This window comes from Propithecus coquereli, unplaced genomic scaffold (assembly GCF_000956105.1).
Source record: "Propithecus coquereli isolate 6110/MARCELLA unplaced genomic scaffold, Pcoq_1.0 Scaffold20, whole genome shotgun sequence".
In the NCBI taxonomy this organism is placed as follows: Eukaryota; Metazoa; Chordata; class Mammalia; order Primates; family Indriidae; genus Propithecus; species Propithecus coquereli.
Window position 1 is genome coordinate 11,190,718 of NW_012144967.1, and position 24,884 is coordinate 11,215,601.

The 24,884-nt window shown below is 46.4% G+C and overlaps 1 protein-coding gene across 7 annotated transcripts in view; it reads right to left on the bottom strand.

The window, feature by feature from the left end:
• NTRK3 (neurotrophic tyrosine kinase, receptor, type 3) overlaps nt 1-24,884 on the bottom strand; it is a 355,136-nt gene that overhangs the window by 81,381 nt on the left and 248,871 nt on the right. The window contains exons 15-16 of one of the 7 annotated variants that reach the window (XM_012643695.1): nt 19,037-19,171; nt 15,329-17,476 (exon numbers count right to left, since the gene is read on the bottom strand). The exons of 5 other annotated variants lie outside the window; for them this stretch is intronic. In XM_012643695.1, the coding sequence (XP_012499149.1) occupies nt 17,358-17,476; nt 19,037-19,171 (254 nt within the window). In that variant the 3' untranslated portion in view covers nt 15,329-17,357. Of the gene's footprint in view, nt 1-15,328; nt 17,477-19,036; nt 19,172-24,884 lie in introns of those variants that run through there. One more of the 7 variants, XM_012643694.1, reaches the window with a different exon arrangement.

Consider the following 24,884-nt stretch of genomic DNA (forward strand, 5'->3'; position numbering starts at 1 on the left):
GCACCAGTCTTCCCTTTGGCCTGGCCATCAGCAGGTAACCACCCATAACTGCTTTGTTGCAACCCTATTGCTAGGAGGGAGAAGAGTAGGCTCTTGGAGTTCTTTCCCCTGCTGTATTTCCTTGATTCCAGCTACCCTGACTTCCAGGAGGATGCCAGAGAGCCTCCCAGGGTGGGCCACACATGCCTGAGTGGGCTTCCAGAGCTGGCATCCATTGCTCCTCTCTCAGCCTGGCAGACAGGAAGGGCCAGCGCCCAGGGATCCTGGAATGCACATGGCATCTTGGCAGCCACCTCTAACAGATGACCGACAAACAGCTTGCTTGGGATGTAGGAAGTGACACAAACCTAATTGCACTCATTGATTTCAACTTCAGTGCTCCTCCCAAATCCAGCCTTTTTCTCCCTTTCCTGTTGCCACCAGACCTTTATCCTTAACATCACCCCTTTATGCTTGCCTGCACCCCCACATTTGGCCTCTTTCTGCTTCATCTGCTCTGCTGTCTATGAACCTTTCCTTTCCCAGAACCTCGCCTGCAGAAGACAAGAGCCCAGGAACACGGAGCGGGGAGGACACATCTCTCCTGCCTGGTCAGCTTCTGCCTCCTCCATGCCCACCTCCAGAAGGACACTAAGAACTCTGTTAGAAAAAGGGGACAAAGTGCACTGGAACCACAGCATGGGCTTTGCTGTCTCTGCTGAGAGTAGAGAAAACATGGACATCACTTGGCCTCAAAAGCTGTAGATTTAGATAATCTCATGATCGATCTCTCCACCCCTTCATCTTTCCTGTTGCTATTTCCTTGAATTCCCTCCAGCTGGTTGACTTCTCTCCAGTCTGGGCCCCTCCCCTTCCTGGAGTCCAGATCAATGGTTTGGCTGGAAATGCCTAGCTCTGGATTGTCTGTGGTCTTTTTACAGCCGGCTTCAATCTTTACTGCCATGCCCTACCCAGTGTGTTCCCAGGAGGCTGCCTGCTTAAAGGCCAGAGCAGGAGGTCAGGATACATGGGCACAGCCCCCCAACACTCACCCTGACCTTGAGAAAGTCATGGCACCATGCTTGGTTAGCCATCTGTATGACATATGAGATTAGAGGCTTCACTTAGAATCCCATTAACATTTCTGGACTGGGCAGCTCAGAATTGCCAGCCCTAAAATGTGGTAAGGCTCTGGCCAGAACAGCCCTTTGGAGAAAAACATTATGTGAATGTTGGCAACACTTCGAAGTCTCCTGAGAAAAGGTAATGACCTCTGCATTCACCAACTTTGTATCTTGGGGTCTGAGGCAATTGTATTTCAAAAGGAGATGGCTTTCCATAGGTCAGCTCTCTGTTACAAGATAGCTGTGCATAAGGAGACTCCACTGGACACCTGCTTGTGGAATCTCTAAAGATCCAGAGGTGGCTGGAGTGGGCTGCAAGGCAGTGATGCAGGGACACGCAGCTCCTCCAGTGAGGGCTGCCACTGAGCCATCTCCCTTGTTCAGCTTAGCTACCAAAAGTACCTAAATACCTGTGCAGTTATTTGTAAGAATGGAAAAATAAAACGAAACAATCCAAGTTTCCAAACATAGGGGACAAATGAAATAAATATGGTATACCTACACAGTGGTACATTATCCAGCCATTAAAATTCATGCCACGACCCTCTGTTTATTGAGGCTGTGGGGAACCTCGTTCTCATATACAGACAGTCCCCTAATTACAATGGTTTGACTGAGGATTTTTCAACTTTATGACAGTGTGACACCATTCTGTTTTTCACTTTCTGTACAGTATTCAACAAATTACATGAAATATTCAACACTTTATTATAAAGTAGGCTATGTGTTAGATGATTTTGCCCAACTGTAGGCTATGTCAGTGTTCTGAGCACATTTAAGGAAGGCTAAGCTAAGCCACGATGTTCAGTAGATTAGGTGTATTAAATGCATCTTTCATTTATGATATTTTCAATTTATCATGGGTTTGTCAGGATGTAACCCCACCACAGGTTAAGAAGCATCTGTATTACTCTTGGGGCATACATTGATATAATCTCATATGGTCTATATACACAAAATAGCTTATGGGAGTTTTATGTCTTTGTGTTAATATTATATTTAACCACATACATTGAACCATAAATATGATTCAACCGTATTTATTTAGATTCAATATATTTATGATCAATCCATCATGGTTATTTATAAGAGAAAACTATTACAAAGAAATTAAATAATTTGAATACATCAATACAATAAAATAGTACATATCTCTAAAAAAAGAATGAGGAAGTTCTCTAAGTGTTCCAAGAAACTGGTGGGGGGTGAGGGGGAAGAGTATACTAAAAAATGCACAATAGTATGTATAAATAGCTTCATTTGTGCAAAATGGAGAAAAAATAAGAGCATATATTTATTTGTTTATATATCATCTGCTTAGATTCATAAAGACACATAATAATAGTGGTTACCTGTATGGTAATGGTGGTGATAGTACAAGAACCTGTAGATGAGGGACAGGTGTAGGAAGGAGAATGCTCATATTTTGTAGATAGATCCATATCAATAATTTTGAGATAAATAATAATATTGAGGTATAAAGGTCACATATATGTTTATTATATATACATAATATATAAACTCTATTGAGTTCATATATATAAACTTTATTTTACATATATATTTTTATATATTATATATATATAAACTTGATTGGGGCATTATTTACATACCGTAAAATGTACCCATTTTAATGTACAATTCAACAACATTGAGTAAATCATCAGCATAATCCAATTTTAGAACATTTTCATCACCCCAATAAAATCCCTGGGTCCATTTACTGTTAATCCCTGTTCCCGATCCCAGACTTAGGCATCCACTAACATAATTTCTGTCTCTATAGAATCGCCTCTTCCTAATAGCACATAGGAATGGCATCATACAAAATGGGATCTCTTTTGGGTCTGGCTTCTTATACTTGGCTTGTTTTTCTTGAGGTTTATTCATGCTGTAGCATGTCTCAGTACTTCACTCCTTTTTATTGTTGAGTAGTAATCCATTATATGGATATACCATATTTTGTTTATGGATCCACCAGTTGATAGACATTGGATTTTTCCACTTCTTGACTATTATGAAAAATGCTGCTATGAACATTTGTGTGTGTGTGTGTGGGTGTGTTTTGAACCATGTGGTGGACATATTACTTACATGAAAATTTTTAATATTGCAAAAGATCAGTTAAATGGCAAATGCAAACAGTCTTATAAAAAAGGGAGTAGCAAAGTAATGTGTGTGTGCGCATGTGAAATGATTTGATTCTGTTCAATAATTAAATAAGTACATAAAAAAGATTAGAAGGCAGAAAGCTAAAATGTTAACAGTGTTGTCTCTGGGTGATGGGATGGTGGATAATTTATGTGTTTGTGTGCTTTTCTGTATTTCGCTGAATTTTCTACTGTGAATATAAATTACTTTTGTAATCAGAAAAAAAGCACAATGTTATTAGAACAAAAAAAATATCCTTCCCACTCAATCTCTCCAGGGTCTTTACCTCTCCGTTACAGAGAGATACCCTCACAGTAGTCCACAAATGCGGGGAGGGTAAGATGTAGCCCCTCTCTTTCCTTTATGATGCTGGTCACGACATCCAGAAAACTGCAGATCCCCAATAAATACCAATCAATTGTGGAGACCTTGAGATCAGTCTCCATGGCAACGTGATAGGCCTGTGTGAGCACTGCCCGGGTGTGGAGATGGTCCAGCAGGAAGAACTTCCACCACCGCCTGCCTCAGGCAGCACGAGGTTGCCAAAGGTCTGTGGTATTTCGTTCTGTGGCAATGGGGGGCAGGCTTTCCAAGGCTTGAAGAGACTGACAGCTCTCTGAACAATGGAACCTTCAAAGTCTTAACAGACCATTTTCATTGTGAGATTCCCTGAACTGCCATTTCTGTTTATATTACTACATCTGCAAATCCACGCCATGATTCAGTATTTTTAAGAACTCCATTTAGGGACTAGGTGTTCTTCCTCTATGCTTACCTTTTGCATAATTTTATCACATTGCTTCATAATTACTCATTTATCCTCAGTAGGGCTATTCCTTACATTTGAAGGATCTGGGACAAGGGAATAATTAGAAGCCCACATCTCACATGTCTAAGGATTTGGAAGTTTAAATAATGCTAACATATTACTAAATAAGATATGTCCCATCTTCTTACCCTGGTAAACAGATCTTCAGGATGACCTAAAGGGCAAGGTGTGACTTTAGATGTCTCAGGCTCCTTGGAGTTGTAAGTCTAGACAGCTGGTCTTAGGCTTTGGCCCCTAGCCCGTTCCCTCTCTCTTCCGACCCCATCTCCATCCACAGCAAAAGGAGCCTCATATGTATGTATACTCAGCCTACAATTCCATCTCCCCATAACCACCCACACTCAGACTCCCACTGCCCCCAGACAGTGTTCTCTCGGCCAACTCTTGGGCTTAGCATGTACACACTCAGTGCAGCCTACCCTTAGGAAAACAGACCAACAAAGAGACCAACACGTCCTGGAGGTGGGCTAAGGGCTGTTTGGTAAGGAATCCTGGCTTAGGCAACTAAAGCATCATCCTGAAGAGGGTACGGGATGCAGGCTCCAGGTGGTTACTCCCCATGGCCCTAGGACTCCTGGTAGCTGAATGAGGGCCCTAAAACGTGGGAAGGCCCCTCTTGTCCAAGATTAATGGATACTGGTCTATATTATCACTAGATTGGGATTTCTCAATCTTGACACTGTTAACATTTTGCGCTGGATAATTAGTTGCTGTGGGGGGCTGTCAGTAGCACCCACCCTCAGCTATAACAACCAAAAATGTCTCCACACAAATGTTTGGGGGCCAAGGTCACCCCAAAAGGAAAACCACTGCACTAGGCTATGAAGTTCTTAAAAGCAGGAAGTACAACTGGTTTACTTAGTAGCAGAGTGCACAGCACAGAGCAGATGCCCCAAATATGTTTGAAGGATAAATTTATGAACCAACATCCACTCATGATCTCAGAGGCGTTCTTGAAAGACCCTAATTTTTGGGGAAGGATTGTGAAATAATCACGCAGAAGAGCAGTTCTTGCTCCCCAGGGTATAAATGATAAACAATAGGAGGCATGAACACTGTCACCCACTGTCATAATCAGACAGGTCCCTCTGCCAGGTGGTGTGCTGGGAGCTACACAGAGTCAACCTGAGGAACCTCCCTAAGACATTAGACATTTCATAGTCCAATATCCCCCTACCAAAGCTGCCCAGGTTGGGAGAATGAGGAAGATGCCAGGATCTCTAAACTTATTTTAAATAGACGGTTCTATGGGTCCTGGCTAGGACACCGTGAGCCTCACATGCTCCTTAAACAAATCCAACTGTGATGTGCAACACGGGCTACAGTGCGCATGATGGAAGCCCGAGCAACAAGGCGCTGCTTATAAGTCCTCTCATCCCCTGCCATTCATTCTTCCTGTTCTCACCAGTGGAATTTTACAAACCCTGTTTGTGCTGAGTCTCTTCAATCAGCCGATAATGTTTATTGCTACATCAAACCCATGTTCTTCTCCCAAGCAAGCAAACAGCCACCACTTAGTTTTCTTAATAATAGGTGACGTCCTTCTTGTATGTTTCCCACATTCTTAGCAACTGGGCATGCATGGTTGCATCCACTTTGGTCAAAGTCAACATTCACAGGGCAGTTGGTGATGTTTGCATGAAAAAATGGGATTCTGGCAGTCTCCTACACTTGGATCCAAGTGCATGACTGGCAGATTTGATCTCAGAATCTGCTTGTGCTTCAGTTTTGCCAATAGTTGCAGGTCTTAAAATGTGGTCCAGAGACCCCTGGTGGCCCCGAGACCCTTTCAGAAAATGTATGTGTCAAAACTGTTTTCCTAGCAATAGTAAGATGGTCTGTGCATTTTTGCACTCCTGTTGTTCACAGGTATTATTCATGAAGTTGTCCAGTGGCTTTCAGACGTGTGATGACGTCATCATTCTGACAGCTAAGTGGAATGTGTGCTTGTGCTTGGGTTTTTAAATTATTCTCAGTTTTAATTTCAAATACAGTAAATATAGATGGATATAACCCACATACGCAAAAGTTCTTTGGGGCCCCAATAACTTTTAAGAGTGTAAAGAGGTCCCAGGACCAAAAAGCTTGAGAACCACTGCCCCAGAGCAATGATGCCGGTCCAGCTTCTCCATCACAAAATGTAAGGGTTGGAGGAGAAACATTTGGAAGACCTTTCTGTGAGGTAGAGTAAGTTACTGTGTGTGAAAATAAGTACATTTGCACAGTTTTATAACAGGAGTGTCACTGTGACATTTTAACTGAAAAATGTTCTCTAGGTTTGTCAAGGTGGAAAAAACAGGTCTAGGGAAAAAAAAAAAAAAGTATTGATATTCTCCATAAAAGCAATACCTCCTATACACAGTATTGCTTGTTTGGAGGTTTACTGATGATCTGATTTCTACTTTCACTAGCCTCATCTCACCACTCCCAAACTGTGCAGAAGTTGGCTCCATTTGTTTGCATCTCTGAGAGTGCCAAGAGTGTGCAAAGTTGATTGGAAGGAGAGTGACCAAGAGTGTATTTGTATAATTTGTAGAAAGGAACGAGAGAGCATGTGAACTTGTGATTTTAATTTTAACTGCAATTTGGGTATTATCAGTGGATTTCAATTATCCACGCTATAGAATCAGGATCACTGTTTTTTGGTTTTTGGTTTTGTTTTCTTTACATCTAAACAACATCACTGACTAAAATAAGGAATGAACCAATCCATTCCCTCCAGCTTTACCACCAATTCTCAATCCCTTTCAATTTACCCTTTTAAAATTTCTTTACTTATTTTCTTCCTTGACATAATATAGATGTTACCCAACCTCCCCCAGGGTCCCGAGGTATTCTGGACACACGGCATTCTTCATATGCCCAACACGCCCAGAAGGCACAGGACAATCGCCTCTACAGTTCAGATGGAAGAACTACGAGATGCAATTCCCCTTCCCAGCTCCACATGGCCAAGTGGTGCCCAGGCCCAAACCAAGATGCTTCCCGCCCTTCCTGGAGCAGGGGTCTCGTGAGTCCTTACTTGAAGGGGCACAGGCCGGATGCTGCAAGGGGCACTGAAGGGTATGCTGCAGAACCTTGGAGGCAAAGAGATAACTCCTGCTTTTTGCAGAAGTCTAGAAATTCCCTCCCACAACTTGCATATCAAAGGATGTCAATTTTCTTAATTAAAATGATAATAATAGTAACAATAATAATAGATAAGGAGAGGTCAATAGAATGTCACCAAGAAGAAAATTTTCCCAGTTCAAAGCTGGGGTGGCTAAATAATGGGCCGTAAACTTCCATATGAAGCCCAGCCACTTCTCTGCAGCCTGTTTCCATCTTCCGTGCTATAAATAATTCAGAGTTTTCTTTTTTCTTAAATATCACAAAAGCAAGTCGGAATCTTTATGTGAAGGATTCTGCTGTGTCCCTCTCTCCCTCCTCTTCTCCCTCCCTGGCCAGCCCAGGCAACTCCCTGGAGAATGACCCCTCAAGCTTTAACATTTATTCTTTGACATTTCAGACTATTTGTTAGGCAGAGCTGCCTTCTTGAGATCAAAGTCAGAAAATCTTGCCGAGAACTCCCACTTGGCTCTGTCCAGCTGTGACAGAGAGGGTCTATTAACCCCCAAGCATCTGCTTCCTTCCTTATCTAGAGAAATCCACGGGTCCTCATCCAAAAGGGCAGCCATTCCTCTCACTCTGCCCACCAGATACACCAAAACATGCACAGAGAAAGAAGGACAAGAACCAAGAGACATTCCCCACTAGAAGACCACAGTGACTCACGGGTCATGGCATCCGGGGCATCTGTCCAGGTGAGGTCTTTTGCATAAGGATCTGCAAGCTTTTAACCAGCTACTCGGAAACAAATATGGAACAAGGAAAGGTAACTTACCCCAAGTCAGTTTGCTTTTTGGTAGTGCTGAGACTGGGATCCAGGTCTTGACTGCTGTGTGCTACCACTAGATGATGTCACCTCCACCAGTCTGGAGGATGGCCAAGTTTAATGCCGAAGTCTTAAGCTGTTTTGTGAAATGACTTACCATTTTCTTCTGAGATATCCCAGTAAAAGTTTCCTGCTCTTCAGAAGAGTATCTCCCCACCAGCAACCAGAATCTTTTCTGACTTCACGTAGAGGGCAAAAATGAGAGACTTAGCCCACCGCTGGGTGTGGTGGTTCCTTGATATAAGAAGGTGGGTGGCTGACGAACACATCCTACTTGGTTCTTCTTTAAAAGCTTCCACCAAACCATAACCCAATGTTTTCTAAAGTGTGTGTGCTGAGTCCACGAGTAGGTATTAAGCAAAGAATATTCTGTGTTCAATCAGAATTGGAAAGTGGTTGAATAAAAAGGTTTATTTAGGCCAGGCGCAGTGGCTCACGCCTGTAATCCTGGCTCTCTGGGAGGCCAAGGCGGGCGGATTGTTTGAGCTCAGGAGTTCGAAACCAGCCTGAGCAAGAGCGAGACCCTGTCTCTACTAAAATTAGAAAGAAATTAATCGGACAACTAAAAATATATAGAAAAAATTAGCCGGGCATGGCGGCGCATGCCTGTAGTCCCAGCTACTCGGGAGGCTGAGGCAGGAGGATCGCTTGAGCCCAGGAGTTTGAGGTTGCTGTGAGCTAGGCTGACGCCACGGCACTCTAGCCTGGGCAACACAGTGAGACTCTGTCTCAAAAAAAAAAAAAAAGGGTTTATTTACGGCAGGACTTTGCATAGCCTTTAATACCCTAATGCAAATTGTGAATCTCTTAAGAGCTGGCCATACCATGTGACATTCTCCAAAGTTATCTGACGGATCCTCAGCATCTCATAAGACTAAAGGGAAACTTTACTGCAGTCAACGAAAAGAGGAGCACTTGATCTTGATGATCATTTATCTAATAACTGGAGTAAGAGAAAAAGGTTTTTCTGCAAGTTGGGGATGTCAAATTAAGAGAGAACCATGCTACAGTAACTGAAGCTTTGCCCAGAAAATGGATCAATTCATACAGGATGACAGTTGGTCAAGTGGTTGACCCAATAAAATTATTAAGATGCCCATCAACACCTTCCTGAAAATGCACAGTGGGATTATTCTGGTTTTTCTCAATGACCAGGTTGGCCATTTGGTATCTGACGTACCATGCAGCAATTGTCTGCTGCAGCAGCAAGAAATGCCAAACTGACAGCCATAAAGATTGAACCATTCTGTGAGTCATTTAAACATGAACTCAGAATTTAAATTCTCCCAGGAAGGACATTCTCAGAATATGTTCTACATTGGTGGCATCTCCCCTGCTGACCACTTGGCGGCGGGAAAGAAGAGACTCAAGTCCGGCTCTGTATCTGACTCCCTCTGCAGTGAAAGGCCTCGGTTGCCCTCCGATGGGAGCAACCAGAGAGCATCACGGACCCTGGCTGTGCCCTCCTGGCCAGGTGAGTTATCAGGGACTAACACTCACAACAAGAGTTGCTTTGTGATTTATTCTCAGGTTCTCTGCCATGTGAATCTTCTTTCAGAATTAACAGCAAGAGAACGCTGATACTTTTACATATATAGAAAGCATGATCTGGATTTAGTCTGTGTCTAGCCTGTGTTCTGGAATTTTTCCTTCTCCCTAAGATTGTGGGAGGACCCAGGGAGAGGCGCTCACATTCGTTGGCCCATGGGACACAGACATTAAGGCTCACCCTTGCCTTGACTTTGGCAGCAGGAGGGTAGACCTTGGAGCCTGCTTATCTGCTCGGTGCTGAGAAAGACTGGAAATGAGAGAGCTTTGTAGGTTCGGGGGTGTCCTGTGTCACAGAGGCTGAACCCTCAGCTTCAAACTCAAGGACACCCCATGTCACATGCTCCCAACACCCTCAGAAGCTGGCTGTGTGAAGTAAATATGTCCCTAGGCCTGTGCAGCTGTTAAAGACCACATCACAGACCTGCAGACAAACTCCATTCCTCCAAGAGCACATGTGGACCACCCCCAGCCCCACACCCTCTTGTTTTTCTGAGCAGTCCATCTGGGGGTCAGGACTCCATGACTTTTGGCCAAAAGCTATTACTCTTGTAGAGTAAGAAACACCACAGCACGATTGTGAAACAACATTACCAGGATCAAAACAGACTGAAGCCAGTGTGAGTTTCAGAGTAAGAAAATCGGTGGCTTTTCGGAACTCTGTAAAGGAAGTGTCACCAGGCCATATTTGACAGCAAAGTCACTTTGCCCTTTACTGGGGTTAAGTCCTTGTCCTTCTCACTGCAGAATGAACTTGGGAGCCAGGGAAGGAAGCATGTGTCTTTTTAAGGGAAAGAAGCTGCTTGCTCCAGTGCGGTCCCAGAGGGCGGAGCCAGGCTTCATTTTGCTGCCATGTCACAGCACGCAGGTGGCAGACACCGAGGTGCAGAGAGCCAGGAAGATGAGCTGGTTGTCAGTGTGAGGCCCCCAGGCCCCCAGCGTTACTTACCCAAGTCAGGCCTGGCGGTGCTATGTGAGCGGACATGGCGCTCTGCCCCTCAAACCTTGGTGAAGGCGCACATCAGGGACTGCGAAGCTGGAATGCGCACCTCTGCACAGCCGCACTGCTCGCTCTTCACGCCCTCTCCGTAGCTGTGCGGGGAGTTTTGACCACCCCTCCAAACTCCAAGACACTGCTTGACGTTGCTCTTACACACAGAGTGAGGGGAGAGCCGCTCGGTGGCTTTGGCTCTCATAAAAGCCAGGCTCCATTCTCGTCTTATGCCTCATGCCCCAGTCTCCACCCATGGCCAAATAAAAGTCAGGTCCATCTACGTCAGAGAGGCCTGGACAGGCTCCTACTGGCAGAGGAGGAAAGCAGTGTGGTCCTGAGAGGCCCAGGGCACCTCTAGTGCCATGTGGGCAGCTCACGCATCTTCTGTTTTATCGTCTTGAAAGTCCTACCAGAGCGTCCCCAGCTAGAGTTTCTCTACAGCTGCAGCTGTTCTCTGGGAACTTATCACCCTGCCTTTCCCTCTACCCCAGCGTTCCAAGTTCCTTCCCAAACAGGACCCACACAGGCCTGGGCTGGAGGCCTTTGCACCAAACCATCAGCATCTTCCATGTCCCTGCAGGATTGGTGCTCCACAGATATCCTCCCGCCTCTCTCGTTTCCTTGTCTCACAGCCAAGTGTGACCTAGCACAGGCTTGGGCCCAACGTCTTCCTCATCCCCCTAGTTCTCACCACTCCTGACCCAGGAGCACACAGACCACCTGAGCAATGTCTTTGCACCCACCTGGACATCAAGGATAACGGGGAGGGAAGATCTAGGCCTCTGAGGCGCACACACCCAGATATTCTGTCCATTCAGATGGACAGGGACAAAAACGCAGAGAGATCTTAGACCTTGTCACCCATGCAGAAATCTCCCCCGTGAGCAAGGAGAACTGGGGTTACTCTGTGGAAGTTTTACCCACTGAGTAGGAGGAATTGGAACAAAACTGGCACCCAAATGGGCCTCAGAATCCTGATGAAATATCAGAACCACCCGAAAAAAGCAGAAAAGGGACTTTATCTCTTGCCAGCATGTCTCCTGCAACTCAACTCACTTTTGAGTTCAAGTAGGGTTGAAGAAGGAGTCTCATTTAGCTCTGGAAATAAATTGTCAGATCTAGGCTGAGGTTTTCTCGGGAGGTGGGAAGTACAGGGGTGGTAGGTAACAGTAGGATTTCTAAAGGCAAAATGCAGAACCAGAGCTATCCAAGGAAACGAGAGGCTGCAGGCAGCTTCACCCACATCAGCCAGCAAGAGAGAGTGGGAATGCGGTGGGTGGGGTAGAGCTGGGGTGGGGTGCGGGGAGGAGAGCCCCAGGCCGGTGCTGGACAATCCAGATGCAAACCAGGCTCCCCACAGGTCCCACCCTGTCCCCCTCCACTGTTATGCTGAAGAGCCTTCCCTAGATGCTTCCAGGAGAAGCCACGGGCAACTAGCTTCACCCCTGTCCCTCCCTGCCCCTCCCTCCCTGCCACCATCCTTTTGCTCTTGCTTTCAGAGTCAGGCTGGCAGCGAGCACAGCACAGGAGTCAGTAAACCCTGAAGGAACAAAGGCTCCGGCTCTTTGCTTAATCCATGTCTGGCTCGGTTTAGAAAGCTACACAACAATGAAGTCGTCCGGCATTGATCTGCCCACTCCGTGCCGTCTCTGCGGCATGCAACCCTCCCTTGCCGCCTCACCATTGTATCTCAGATGCTTGATCCTTTGCTCATGCCTGGACTTGACCTGAGGGCCTGGGCCGAGTGCTGGGCTGCGGTCACACCTGTGGCTGGGAGGTGGCGGTGAGGAGGTGGCTGCTGGGAACTTGGCTGTGGAAAGGAATTCCCACACAAGAGGGGAGAGGCAGGGCGGCCAGAGGCCAGCTTCGTGGCTTCCAAATCGAACCTGCTCAGCATCTGGTCTTTTCTTCGGTGAGAATCGCATGGCTGAGCTTGGACACACCAGGAGGTCTTTGAGGTGAGGTGGAACAAGGCCAAATTGGGATGTGTAGTCAGGCAAGGGTCTTTCCTCCACCACCTTCCTGTCCGACACTGCCCACGCTTGCCCAGACCTGGGCAGACTGACCTACTACTCCTAAGGATCAGGCTGGCCCATCCAACAGGTCCTCCCCAGCATCAAAGAGGCCATCACTGTCTGATTGGGAATCTCACCAACTGTAAACCAGGTGATTCATCTTAGATGTAAGACTAACCACACTTTCAGGTACCCAGGGTCACTAAATGCTAGAATGAATGACGAAAGGACATTGCAGACATTCTTTTCTAGAGAGTCTTTAAGGTCATTCCAGAAGGAAGTAAGGGATGGCACCTTGCCCTGAATACCCCTGAAAGACTTCTTTGTCCTGGAAGTGGGGGTGGAGGCTATGATCATGGAGTCCCCAGGACCGTGGCCTTCCAGGAGCACAAGATGGGCTGCTTTAAGGGGCAGCAGAGTGCCTGAGAGCACTCTAAGGTCAGGCAGATTTGTGTAAGTCCTGTTTCTGCCAGTTTTCAGCTGTGAGAACCCAGCCTAGTTATTCAACTTTCCTGAGCCTCGGCTTCCTTGTGGGTAAAATGTGCCTAGCTTTGAGTGAGTGATGCACAAGATGGGCATGATGATGAATATTAATGCCCCACGGTGATCCCATCCTTGGGAGCTTGGTGACCAGTTCCCGGACCTGGCCACGTAACGCTAGTGAAAGACTCAGCCTCTCTCCAGGGCACGTCCCTGGAAAGCGCTACGCCAGATTTCACCTTGTCCTACAAGATCTTAAGGGTGAAGTTGTTTCTTATTCTCCAAGTTTCAGAACCGGCCCCCGTCAACTACCCCTCCAGAATGAACACCCAGAGAGCAGCTGGCATGTGCACCGGGTTCATAAACTGAGTCAGCTGTGAGCCTCTGCAGCGAAATCATGCAGGACCAAAGGGTAAGCTTAAGTCCTAGAAAGCCACTGTGAAATTCTGTAAATGAGATTCACACCTAGAGGTTGGGGAGCTGCAAGACTGGCTGGTCCCTTGAGCCCCCTTGAACTGAAGCCAGTCCAAACCAGCATCCTCTCTAGCTGAGATCAGCCCTCCAGGTTTACCCTGTGCCAGCTCTGACTGCCCTAGAGGTTCTTACATTGGGGCAAATGCCATGGGACTTCAATACTGAGCAAGAAAACCTGGAAAGCAGAGGCCTGGGGATGAAACATCCTTCTCCAATCCCAGCTGGGTCCTTATTCTGCCTGGCAATCTTTCCATACTTCCCTGTCATTTGCCGTAGACTCTTCCACTGCTAATTCAAACCTTCTCAACTCTTCTTGGATCTTCTCACTCATAGCACAAGACCTTGCCTCACACTTTATAGACAAAATAGAAGCTACCAGACAAGAACTCCCTCACTTTCCTGCCCCCAAACCTCTAAAAGACCCATATGCCCATTCTTTCCTCTTCTTGTCCCCTCCTACATCAGAAGAGCTCTCCCTCCACGTGCTAATGCCAACCCCTCCTCCTGAGCTACTGATGCATTTCCCTCCCATCTTCTCAGGGGCCATTTCTACCATTACCTTCTCTCCATGCTCTGACAGGCTTTATGCATCAGGACAAAACAAACCTTAAATCTTTCCTATGTTAAAAATGAAAGTTCTCCCTTAAACACATGCCTCCCCTCATGGTCCTAAGGACAGTCCCAACCCATAGGGCATCCCTGTTCCAGCCCTGACTCCCTGGAACCACTGAGAACAGAAAAACTCAAACCCAGGCCACTCTAGAGGACAGGAGCTTCCATTTGGGGTCGGGGGACTGAAACCAAACTAGACGTAAATGAGAGATAAAGTGAGGGTAAGTAGAAAGGCACCAACCTGGCCCGACCAATGCCCTGCCACACTTCAACATGGGCTCACCCACATGGCTTTACCTGTCTCTCCGTTACTTCCTAAGTGAACAAGCTCCAGCAAGGCCTGCTGGGGCCTGTGAAGGGTCCAGATCCCCAGGAGCCATCCCCCGGCCCCTGTTCTCCACTCTTGCTCCATACCACCTGCACATGGAGCCTCATACAGTGTCTCCTCCTCCTACAACGAAGAGATTGCAAGTTTACCAGAGGCATTTCAACCCATCTAGCTGTGTCAGGGCCAGGGTCTAAGGGCCGATAGACGTGCCTGACCATCTAAGCATTCTACTCTCAGTAGGATTCCAAGACTTTTTGGCCTCCCCCTCCTGGCAGCCCACGTGAGACTTGCCATGAGAGTCTGGCTCACCTGAGTGTGTATGTGTGCATGAAGTGGAGAAATGTCTCTGAATGATCAGTGTGTTGAACTGCAAGCCCAAGGCTCCATCTTCCTCTAGGCAAGGTCACTTCTCCAAGATCCACAGGGAACACACAAAACCACTCCACCCCAGGGAGAACCCTACTCGCTTGCTGGTGCACCAAAGATAAAGGATCCCCCAATCCCACTTCCAGACCCCTCTTACACATCAGCTTTGAAGAGACGATCTCTGCAAGCTGGGGGACAACAGAACAGTCCCCAGCCACCAAGGGAGTGAGGGGTTCAGTGGCCTGTATAGTGGTAGCTGGAGTCAGTTTCTGAGTTGAAGAAACACTTCACTATATGAACCTGACCTATCTGTAGGAGTCTCAATGAAAGCAACCAATGGAACAGATCATGAACACCTTTGCAAACCAAGCTGAACTAAGAAACTTCTTTTAAAAAGTAACAGTAAATCAGGAAAAAAAAAATATGGATATCCTGGAATTTCTATATCTTTAATATTTTTGCAAAATTTCCAAATAAGAGGTCTGATCCAGTCATTTCATTAGAAAATAAAGTGTTTATTAAGAAACTATACACTGAACACTCCTATAAGTCTCTGTGGAAACACAACGCCCCATTGTCATAGCACAAGGTGGAGAAAATGGCAGAATAAAAGATGCTGGGATGGATGAAGCCTGGGCGGCTGGAAATGAGGTAATGATTTACAATAATTAAAAAACATCATCCTCAAGCTTACTCCTTAAAGCCACACTTGGGAGGAGGCACTGACCCCGAAGGGTCAGCGGGGCATGACAGGGAAGAGCCTGACATGGAGCAATGGGGAGTGGGAAGAGGGAGCTGGAGGGGGCCAGATAGCACACACCTGGCGGCCCTGGAGAGAACCTGCATCCCCAGGTGAGGCTCTGGAAACTCGGGTGCCTGGGGGGCCACCCCAGATACTGGGCAAGAACTTGGACAGCTTCATATTTGTAAATCCTGTGGAGGCATCTGAGAATCAGGCTAGGACCCTGACAGGAAGAACCACCATCCACAGGACCTGGGAAGTAAAACCCTTAAGTGGGAATTTGAACTCCCAGGTAAATTTGCCAAAGGCAGAGACTCTATTCTCTGTCACTGTGTAATACCACTGAAAGGCTTATTAGATTAAAACAATCGCCATTTGGTCCCAAGAGCTCCCTGCGGGAAGCTCCCTGATGCATGCTTCCCACCATTGCGGGCTGCTCGGGCTCACTTCATGATGGAGACCCCAAGGGTGGGCGGAGGTGGGCCAAGCCGGAAGTCTACTCAACCAAGGTGTCAGCAAATCTGGGTGAGTTTCAGGGCCTACAGGTGTGCCTTTCCTATCAAAGCAAGGGAAAGTCATCCCCTTCCCTCTCCCCAGTGGATCAAGTTGAAAACAGGGGAAACAAACCCCTCTTTGGGAGAGGGTGGCTGTGGAGTAAGGCATGAGTCAAAGCAAGCAAAGTAAACACATATATTGACCAGAGAACAGGAGGACACTTCCATTGGTGCCATGAGAGGGGCTGGAGGAGGCCAAGTTTTACTTCTCTTCCCCTTCAGTTCATCTTGACCTTGAAATGCTGATTCCACTGGGTTCCAAAAGTTCTTAGAGTCAAGAATAAGTGGAAGTGGGGGAAGAGAGCCAATCCCAGGATCATGGACTAGCAGGAAGGGCCTTGGTCCCTGATTCCCTCGGTCCCTTGTGGTCCTAGTAGGATGGCCAAACCACGGCAAGACCTCCTGCAGCCAAAGCTGGTCGGAACTGCAGCTCTAGGGGCCAAGGAGGAGCCTGGAGAAACTCTCCTTTCCCAGGAGTTTTCTAATATCACACTCACTGTGAGCCGTTGCAGATAGAACAGGAAGTAAGGGGCAAGTGTGTCCAAAAAAAAAAAAAGGACAATTTTTTTTCCACCAAAAAAAAAAAAAAATATATATATATATGTCTATAAAGTGATTGGTTTCCATTCTTTCCTCTGAGACCTAACTTGGTGTCAATACTTGGGCCTGGCTCCCCCCTTCTCTTACCGCGCTGTCTCCGCCTCTGCTTAGGTGCTCTCTGTGACTCTTCCCCACTGGAGGTTGCAGGGCGACGAGGTCACTAAGAGGACAGCGTGGTATCCTAGGGAGAGCCAGGAAGACCCCACGCTTCCAGGCAGGGAAAGTGAGGCCGGAGCACGGCTGGACTTCATCAGGCTTTCTCGTGGTGCTTAGGTTGTTTTTGTAAAGCAAGAGGATGGCTAGTGTGTTTAAAAGATGCTCCTGGTGCACGGGTTTTTAATTCTCTTTATTGGCTCTAAAAATGGTGGCAGGAGCTGCCTCATAGGCCAGGAAAAAAAAAAAAAAGGAGCACAGTGATGATTGGAGGGAAGGGACAACCCTGCCAGTGGTGGATGGGGGAAAACACCCATCTTGGTGGAGTTAAAGGGTGCAGGGGCACCGGTGGCTCATGCAGTTTCTACTTAGCTTCCCTGGATCCAAAGAGAACAATGCCTAGAGCTTCCAACCTCTCAGAGGGCCCAGCCTACCAAGGTGACATCAAAAAAAGGAGGCTTAAAAGGAGTTTTTTTAAAAGCCATGACGTCCTTTGCTGAAATAAACATTGACATCCTCAACATAGATGCCATGGTTAAGAGGCTTGGAATGTCCGGGAAGGCTTATTGGATTCAACATAATTTCTCTGAAACCTATAAAAAAACAAAAAGAAAAAAAACAGAAAAACAGAAAAAAGCAAAATAAAGTAAAAATCAAAACCCCCCAAAGAAGCTCAAAACTAGGAGGGCAAACAGAGAGGGGCCGGAAAGGGGAAGAACCAGAGATATAATATAGATATATTGCAAACAGCCAAATGAACTGTCAGCAAAAGGGAAGGACAGGAGGAGGGATTAACTTAAAACCAAGCATGGCCAGAGAAACTGGAAATACCCCATTTTGCTGCAGCCTCCATTGAACCGAGGAAGGGACGTGAGCGAAATATTTGGGGGGTTGGCCTTGGGTTGTCATGGAAGAGGAGGAACAGCCTCTCTAAGTGGGTCTTGGTCTACAACCATCTTTCTGGAAGGAGGAGCCCCAGTGATGAGCTGAGGGGCATGTGGGGGAAGCGGTGTGTACTCACTAGGGGCCTAACGGATGGGACAAGAAGGCTATGCTGTCCCAGAACTTAGATTCTTTAGGGATACCAGAGGGCCATTTCTAATTCTAGGAGCTAAACTTCCAAAGACCACTTGTGACCACACCAGGAGGTGGGGGCGCTATACTTCCCATCTTCCTCAATGACCTTCGAGCCTCACCTCACTAGGTCTGCAGAAGGTTTAGGAAATGGTGGCTGATCTATTGACCTTCCCATAACCCCAAGACTTACAGGGGATGGAAATACCCAGGAGAAGTAATGTGGGTGGCCACCAGGCCATGGGTGCCTCAAGCAAGGAGGACATCCATGACAGCTCATTTCTTTTCTGGCCACATAGCCCTGGACTAAATTAGGATGTCCAGATGTGTGAGTATTTCTGATCAAATAGCCAGAAAGATGTTGTTTAATCAACCCCAGATTTAAAACGTGTCTGTAAGGAGTGTGTGCGCATTTGCATGTGTATGTGTGTGTTTGTGCCGATGTGTGGACAGAGTCAGCTATCTTTTCATGAACGCCATGTGCAGGCATGTGGAGGGCAGAACAGGCTGCTGGACACTGGAGATATGATGGGGAGAGATTAAAACAAAATTTGGTTTCACTGAGCCTTTCCCCTCCTCTTGTCCAGGACCTAGTATGATCAAAACAGTGTTGAGTCATTTGGAGTGTTGGGACCCCTTGCTCTGCAGGGAGCAGGGTGAGGTTTGTGAAGATGGAGGGACTCTTCCTTGTCAATGACATCTTGTTTAGAGGGAGGCTCGGCTTCCAGATGAGATGTTTCTAAGATAGTAGCCCTGTGCTGACCCCAGACAAGAGCTCTCTTGGGTCTTAGGATAAAGGCAAGGAAGGCCACTGGTCTGGGCAGCCTGCTGAGAAGGTTTGTGACACCCCTCCAGGCCATGGCACCTCTCTTGTTTCTCCCATACCCCTTACCTAAGGCCTACGAAGCTTCCTTCCCCAGAAAGGATTTTAGTACCAATCCCACACTTGGCACCTAGTCATACCCCAGTCCTTGGAGACTTATGGGGGTTTGATGAGTGAGTCTTAAGGTCTTAAGAGCCAAAATTGTTAGGGGGAGGGGTCTTGACTGCATACAAAGACGTCAAAGGAGGTAACTCACCATGTGACCTTGGGTAAGACACATCCCCACTCTGGACCTCAGGTTCCTCATATATATAGTGAGTTGATGGGACTAGATGATCTCTATTGTCCTTCAAGTTTAATATCCCATGATTGTCTATGTTTGAAAAGACCCCTGGCAGAAGAGGCAGACATGGGGGATTAATGGTCAGTATTGAGCCCCAAGTGCAAAAACATAGGGGAGTATTTTTCTTAAGTGCACAATGCCGGAAACAGAAATCCAGGTGTCCCCAGCTCCTACACCCACGCTGCTTTGCCTGGAGGGGCACCTAGTTCATTTTATGCACAAAATCTGACTCATTAACCTCTGAGTATCTCACAGTGACATTATAGAAATGGTACATGCTGAAGTCAGAGAAGAAAGATTTGCCATCACCATGAACTCTGTCCAACACTTTCCCTAACACGCTTGCCTCCATTCCCTTTCTTGGGCCAGAACGTCCCCAAATTGTGCCTATCACTGCCATTCGGGGTGCCATTCCTGGGCCTGGAAGGTGATTCTTATGACTTGGAAGATAATCCTGCTGGACCCAAGACCTTCTTTCTGGCTCCTTGTATCTCATCAAAGAAATTCAGCTAATTTCTAAGAGGGAAGCAACGTGATAAGGGGGGATGAAGAGCAGATGGGGGGTGGTGGTATTTGGCTCCTGAAAATATTTGCCTTTGTTAGCGCATAAACCATTGGAACAACAAAAGCTGCTGGTTCACCGGAGACCCGAGGACTACAATTCCTATGAAAGAGATATCATTATAGCTTCAGAGAGTGAAATCTCCTTTGGAGACCATACAGCATCTGTGGGCCCTGGAAGGCTCCATGTCGGATCCATTAAAGGCCAGGGCCAAGCCCGCCTAAGTCTCTGCCAAGGTCCCTGAAGCTGCCTTCGTGAACATGAGCCTTTTCCCATATGAGCTGGGATCTGAAGTTTGTTTTCTCTGGAACTCTTTCCTAGGTGGAGCCTTTCCAAGATTCTAAAAGCTGAAGCCTGATAGCATAAGAGGCACTGCTCCAAAATCCTCTATGCCTCCCCCTTTGTCTCTGAACAACCCCAGAACAGAAAGGAAAAGGCATTTACTGGGGGGAGGGCAGGGGAGGCCAGGACCTCAGTGGACACTGGGAAAGGGGCAGATGGGTGGAGAAAAGGCCAAAGAGGGGAAAATACACATCCAAATAAGGTCTTGCCCACCAGGGACCCATGGACCCCCACGTCTAAGCTTTCCCTCCATCTGCCAGTGGCTTTCCCCAAATCATCCAGCACAAAGGTACCTGTAGGCCTCTGTAATTCAGAACAGAGCCCGGTCTGCAGGGATTGTCTAAGAAAAGCATACGTTTCCTGAGAAGCAAGCCAGAGGCTCTGGGATCATTCTGGGGAAGGGAAGGGCATAGTAAAGGAAGAGGTTAGGGGAAAAGGGGCGCTGAGCACCCACAGGATTGGATGAGAAGGTTTGGAAGCCAATATCATTGAGCCAAAAGCAGGTTAAATCTTCAAAGGTGAGTCCTTTCTATTCACCGCAGCAAGAAAAAGCCAGTTCCTCTGGCTGTGCAACACAAAAGGAGGCCCAGGCTTTCAAACCTGTTTTTCTGATAATCTTTGACACCCCAATCATCTCTAGCTCACGGGGGTTTCAGCCCTGCACTCTGGCCTCAGGATTCCAGAGCCACCAGCTCACCAGCACCTGCCAATCAAAAGAAATTCCCTGCTCTTCTGCCTACACTCTTTTCATCTGACTTTGGATTCTCAAAGGCCTCTACTTCTGACTCTGCGTCTTCCTTTTGTTATCTGACATGATCATGTTATTACCTAACTCCATAAGGCCTTGATAACAGGCCTGATGCCAAACGGAACCCTACTGGATTCTTTTCAACATTCCCTCTTCAATTCTGTTTGTCTGTCATCTTCAAGTTGCGAAGTCACTGCAACACTTAGCCCCTATACATAGCACTGGCTGTGAGAAGGCACTTCACACTCCATCGTGGGCTGAGACGGGCAGCAGTCCTGGCGGGAGGTCCTGGGGAGGTTACCTAACAGGAGCCAGAGGCCGGGAACAATTCCGGTGGGAGGACTCCAGTCAGGGTGCCATTCTCGCCACAACCTGCCCACCTTTCCCCAGGGGGTAAGAAGGGGTGAAACGTTTCTGAGCCATGCTGCAGACAGGCATGGGATAATGAAGGGAACTCCAAGCAGTGCCCAGCTATAACAATGCTGCCATCAGACATATCCTGGTCACCCTGGAATCCAAAGACCTATATGTGGTCACGACAGTGCCAGGCATTGCCTGCAGTTAATTCATTATCCCCTAACCTTCTTAAAAAGTTGATAGCATTAATTTCCCATTTTACAAATGGGAAAATTAAGTCTCAATAATATGGAAAATCAAGCCCAAGCTCACTTTGTGGCAGAGTCAGAATTTGAATCTAGCTCTTGATAACTCCAAAGTCTTTGTAATTAACTACCTTGCAACATGGCTCCTATCTGTCAAAAACCAATATCCAGGAAGGAGTGACAGGGAAGCCAAGGCAGTAGTGGCAAGGACATTCTCCAGAGGAAGCAGGGCCCCTTAGCAAGCCCTGGGCCAAGGGCAAAGTCTCCTTTCCTCACTAACAGCCTCCCTAGCTAGGAAGGTAGGTGGCACCAGCCCTGCCATTCCCTCCTCTGGCCAACCCTGGTCTAATTCTTTCCCAGGCACCTTCATTCATTTTCTGCACTCGCTGGCCTGTGACACCCACCACCCTCACAGTAACACTTTGCATGTTTTGGGACCTCCCAAGCAAGGAATCTTAAACTCTGGACATTGACTCCTTCATTTTGATGTTATTTCTGGGAGTTTAGCCTAGGAAGGATGAAGAATGACCTCGTGAACAAGAGATTGTCATGTGTCTGAAGAGAAGAGCAATTATTCAGAACATAATCACTCCGTGCCAAGGGTGTAAACTATCTGAGACTACCCCTGGAGAGCCACGCAAGGCACCCAGATGGACTCTCTCCCCAGCATCCTCCTCCAGGCCACCACATGAACAAGGGTGGAGAGAAGAGTACACCGTGGCAATGAAAAGCTCCCTCAAAGACACACGTCTCTTGCTTCTTTTCCTGTTTGAGTGGTGGCCCCGCCAAGGCCATGGGAAAATGGTCAGCAAGGAATCCTCATGGCTCCTGGGACACAGTTATGATTGCTCTGTTCTGTGCCTTCTCTTTGGGTGCGGCTATGCTTTTTTGAACCTAAGTTCTTTCTTCTCCTGCCATCGGATCCAATAAAAGGTTGGTGGCACTGGCCCAGGTGGGTGAGCCCCAAATGCCTAGGCTTGCTGACCACAAATTAGGTTGCTTAGAACTCTCAGATATTTTCTTTTATTATTCTGAGGTTGCAAACATAACCCATAGGCCATATATGGCCCTAGGATGTGTCTTTTTTTTTCTTTAGCATAAATGGTATTTTTTTAAATTTTTTATTTAGTTGACAACATTTAAAACTTGGGAGATTTCACATTTACAATATCCCCATTTCTCACTTCCCTTAAAAATCCAAGAGTTCCGGCAATGCTGGGCCAAAACTTCTGAAGAGTGATAATCAGCGACAGTAGAGTGGTGGCCACTGAATTTAGACAAGGTGTATGTTTTCCAGTTTGCCATATTCCCCACCACTCCTTATTATCCTCCACCCCTTCACTTACTTATAATACCTGCATGGTTTGTCTTCACATTTGAGTTTTAAACTTTACAATAAACATTAGGTTTATCGTACTAGGTTATGGGCTGTGTGTTAAATACCAGGGAATGCCATCTCAGCAAGCGTTGCTGACCGCCCCATCATACCAAACTTATGTTCCTTCTGGTCATGATAAACAATTATAAAGAAGTGGCTGGAAGACTATAGCAGAGGGACAATCCCATCTCAGAAAGGGAAGACAGCACAGAGACTGAAATGTGCAGTTAAGGCGGGCACGGTGCTCATACGCTGCTGCCAGGAGAGAAAGTGGCCCTCACATCGTCAGCTGGCTGTACCTCCCACACATTGCCTGATGTGTATAAGGCATATGACAAAATGTTGTTGAATGCCAACTATCAGGACTTTTTAATATAGCTTTATATTTCATGGGGCATGACTGGACCTAAAGTCTTCCTATATCCCTATAATAATAAACACGTCACAAAGGGTTTTATAGAATATTGAAATGTCCCTGTTGTCCACTTCATAGTAAAGAATGTTGAACTGAGATCCCCAACTTCAGTAGAGGGTGCCTCTTCCTGTAAAATCCCCTTGATACCGCTGGGAAAATGAGTGATGAGATTGCCCCAGCCCACTTGCCAGCGCTGCCAAGTCTGCTTCCAGCTGTGCACAGATGCTCGAGGGAGGGCACTGAGGCTGAATGTACCCCAACCATGATTTAGCGCACGGAATCATGCCCACGGGACACCACGGTGGGAGGGCGTCCGTGCCTGGGTGAGCTAAAGGGGCATGGAAGACAGATTCTCCCACAAAAGCAAAAGGCTCGTCCCTGAAGGAATCCTGAAGGCTTTCACAGCTCGTCCCTGACGGTATTTTAAGACTCTCCCTCAAAAGGGGGAGGAGTGTGCTGGAGGACCTCAACTTGGCATTGCTGAGACTATCCCAGCCATAAGCTGATCTTGGCTTAAAGAAGTGAAATGTTAGCATCAGAGAAAGTGAAATTCCTTTCACTCCGTAAGATGGGTGAAGTGTCCTCTTAGAATCAAAATATTCCATAAGCCATGGAGTAATATTAGTCAGATGGCAAAACATCTTTACCATTCTCAAAATTCACTATATAGGGGACAATCTGTAATAACTTAGCATCTTCTTTTCTTGCTTAATTGAGAGAAGAGATAACCTCAGATATTAACAATCCATCTTCATTCCCTTCCTTGCACTTCAAAATATCTTTGTATTTTTTTCCTTTATTGAGTCTTTTGACTCTTTTTAAATATTTGAAATATATGAAATATCAGAAAAGTGTAGCGAATATCAAAACTCTGCACCTACCACCCAGCATTAACAATTTATAATATTTTGATATCTTCTTTTCAAGTTTTTGAAGAAATAATCCATCATAGCAATGGCTGAGACCATGTTTATCTTCCTCCCCTCCCTGGAGGTAACCACCTCTCTGGAATCGTTGATTATCCTTTTTAGGCATCGTGTAATAATTTTGCTACATATGCGTATATCCATAACCAAATTATAGTATTGTCTTGCACGAGTTTAAACTTCAAAAAAAGGGATGTTTTCTAGATTTATCCATTTTGATGCATGTAGTTCTCATTCACTAATTTTAACTAATGGAGTCCATTGTGTGACCACACTACAAATTATTTACCTGTTCTACCAATTGACACTTGTTTGTACTTTTTTTCATTATTCCAAAAAAGTTGCAACAAATATTATTACACAATTCTCTTTATGTACATGTGGGACAGTTTCTCTAGAGCAGTAGCTGGCAAACTATGCCAATAAAGAGCCAGATAGAAAGTATTTTAGGCTTTGCAAACCATACAGTCTCTGTTACCACTACTAAATTCTGCCATTGTAGTCTGAAAGCAGCCATAAACAACATGTAAACAAATAAGCATGTTCCAATAAAGCTTCATTTATTTAAAAAGGCAGGAGATAGATTTGGCCCCTGGCCCTGGGGCTGTTTGCTGACCTCTACTCTAAAGGCCTGTTTCTCAATGTGCAGTCAGGTGGGGCAGCAGCTGGGAGCTTGATAGAAATGATTCTCAGACCCCACTGAATCAACATTTGCATTTTAACAAGCTCCTCAGATGATTCTTATGCACAAAAATATTTGATAAGCACATCTTTGCCTACAATTGAGT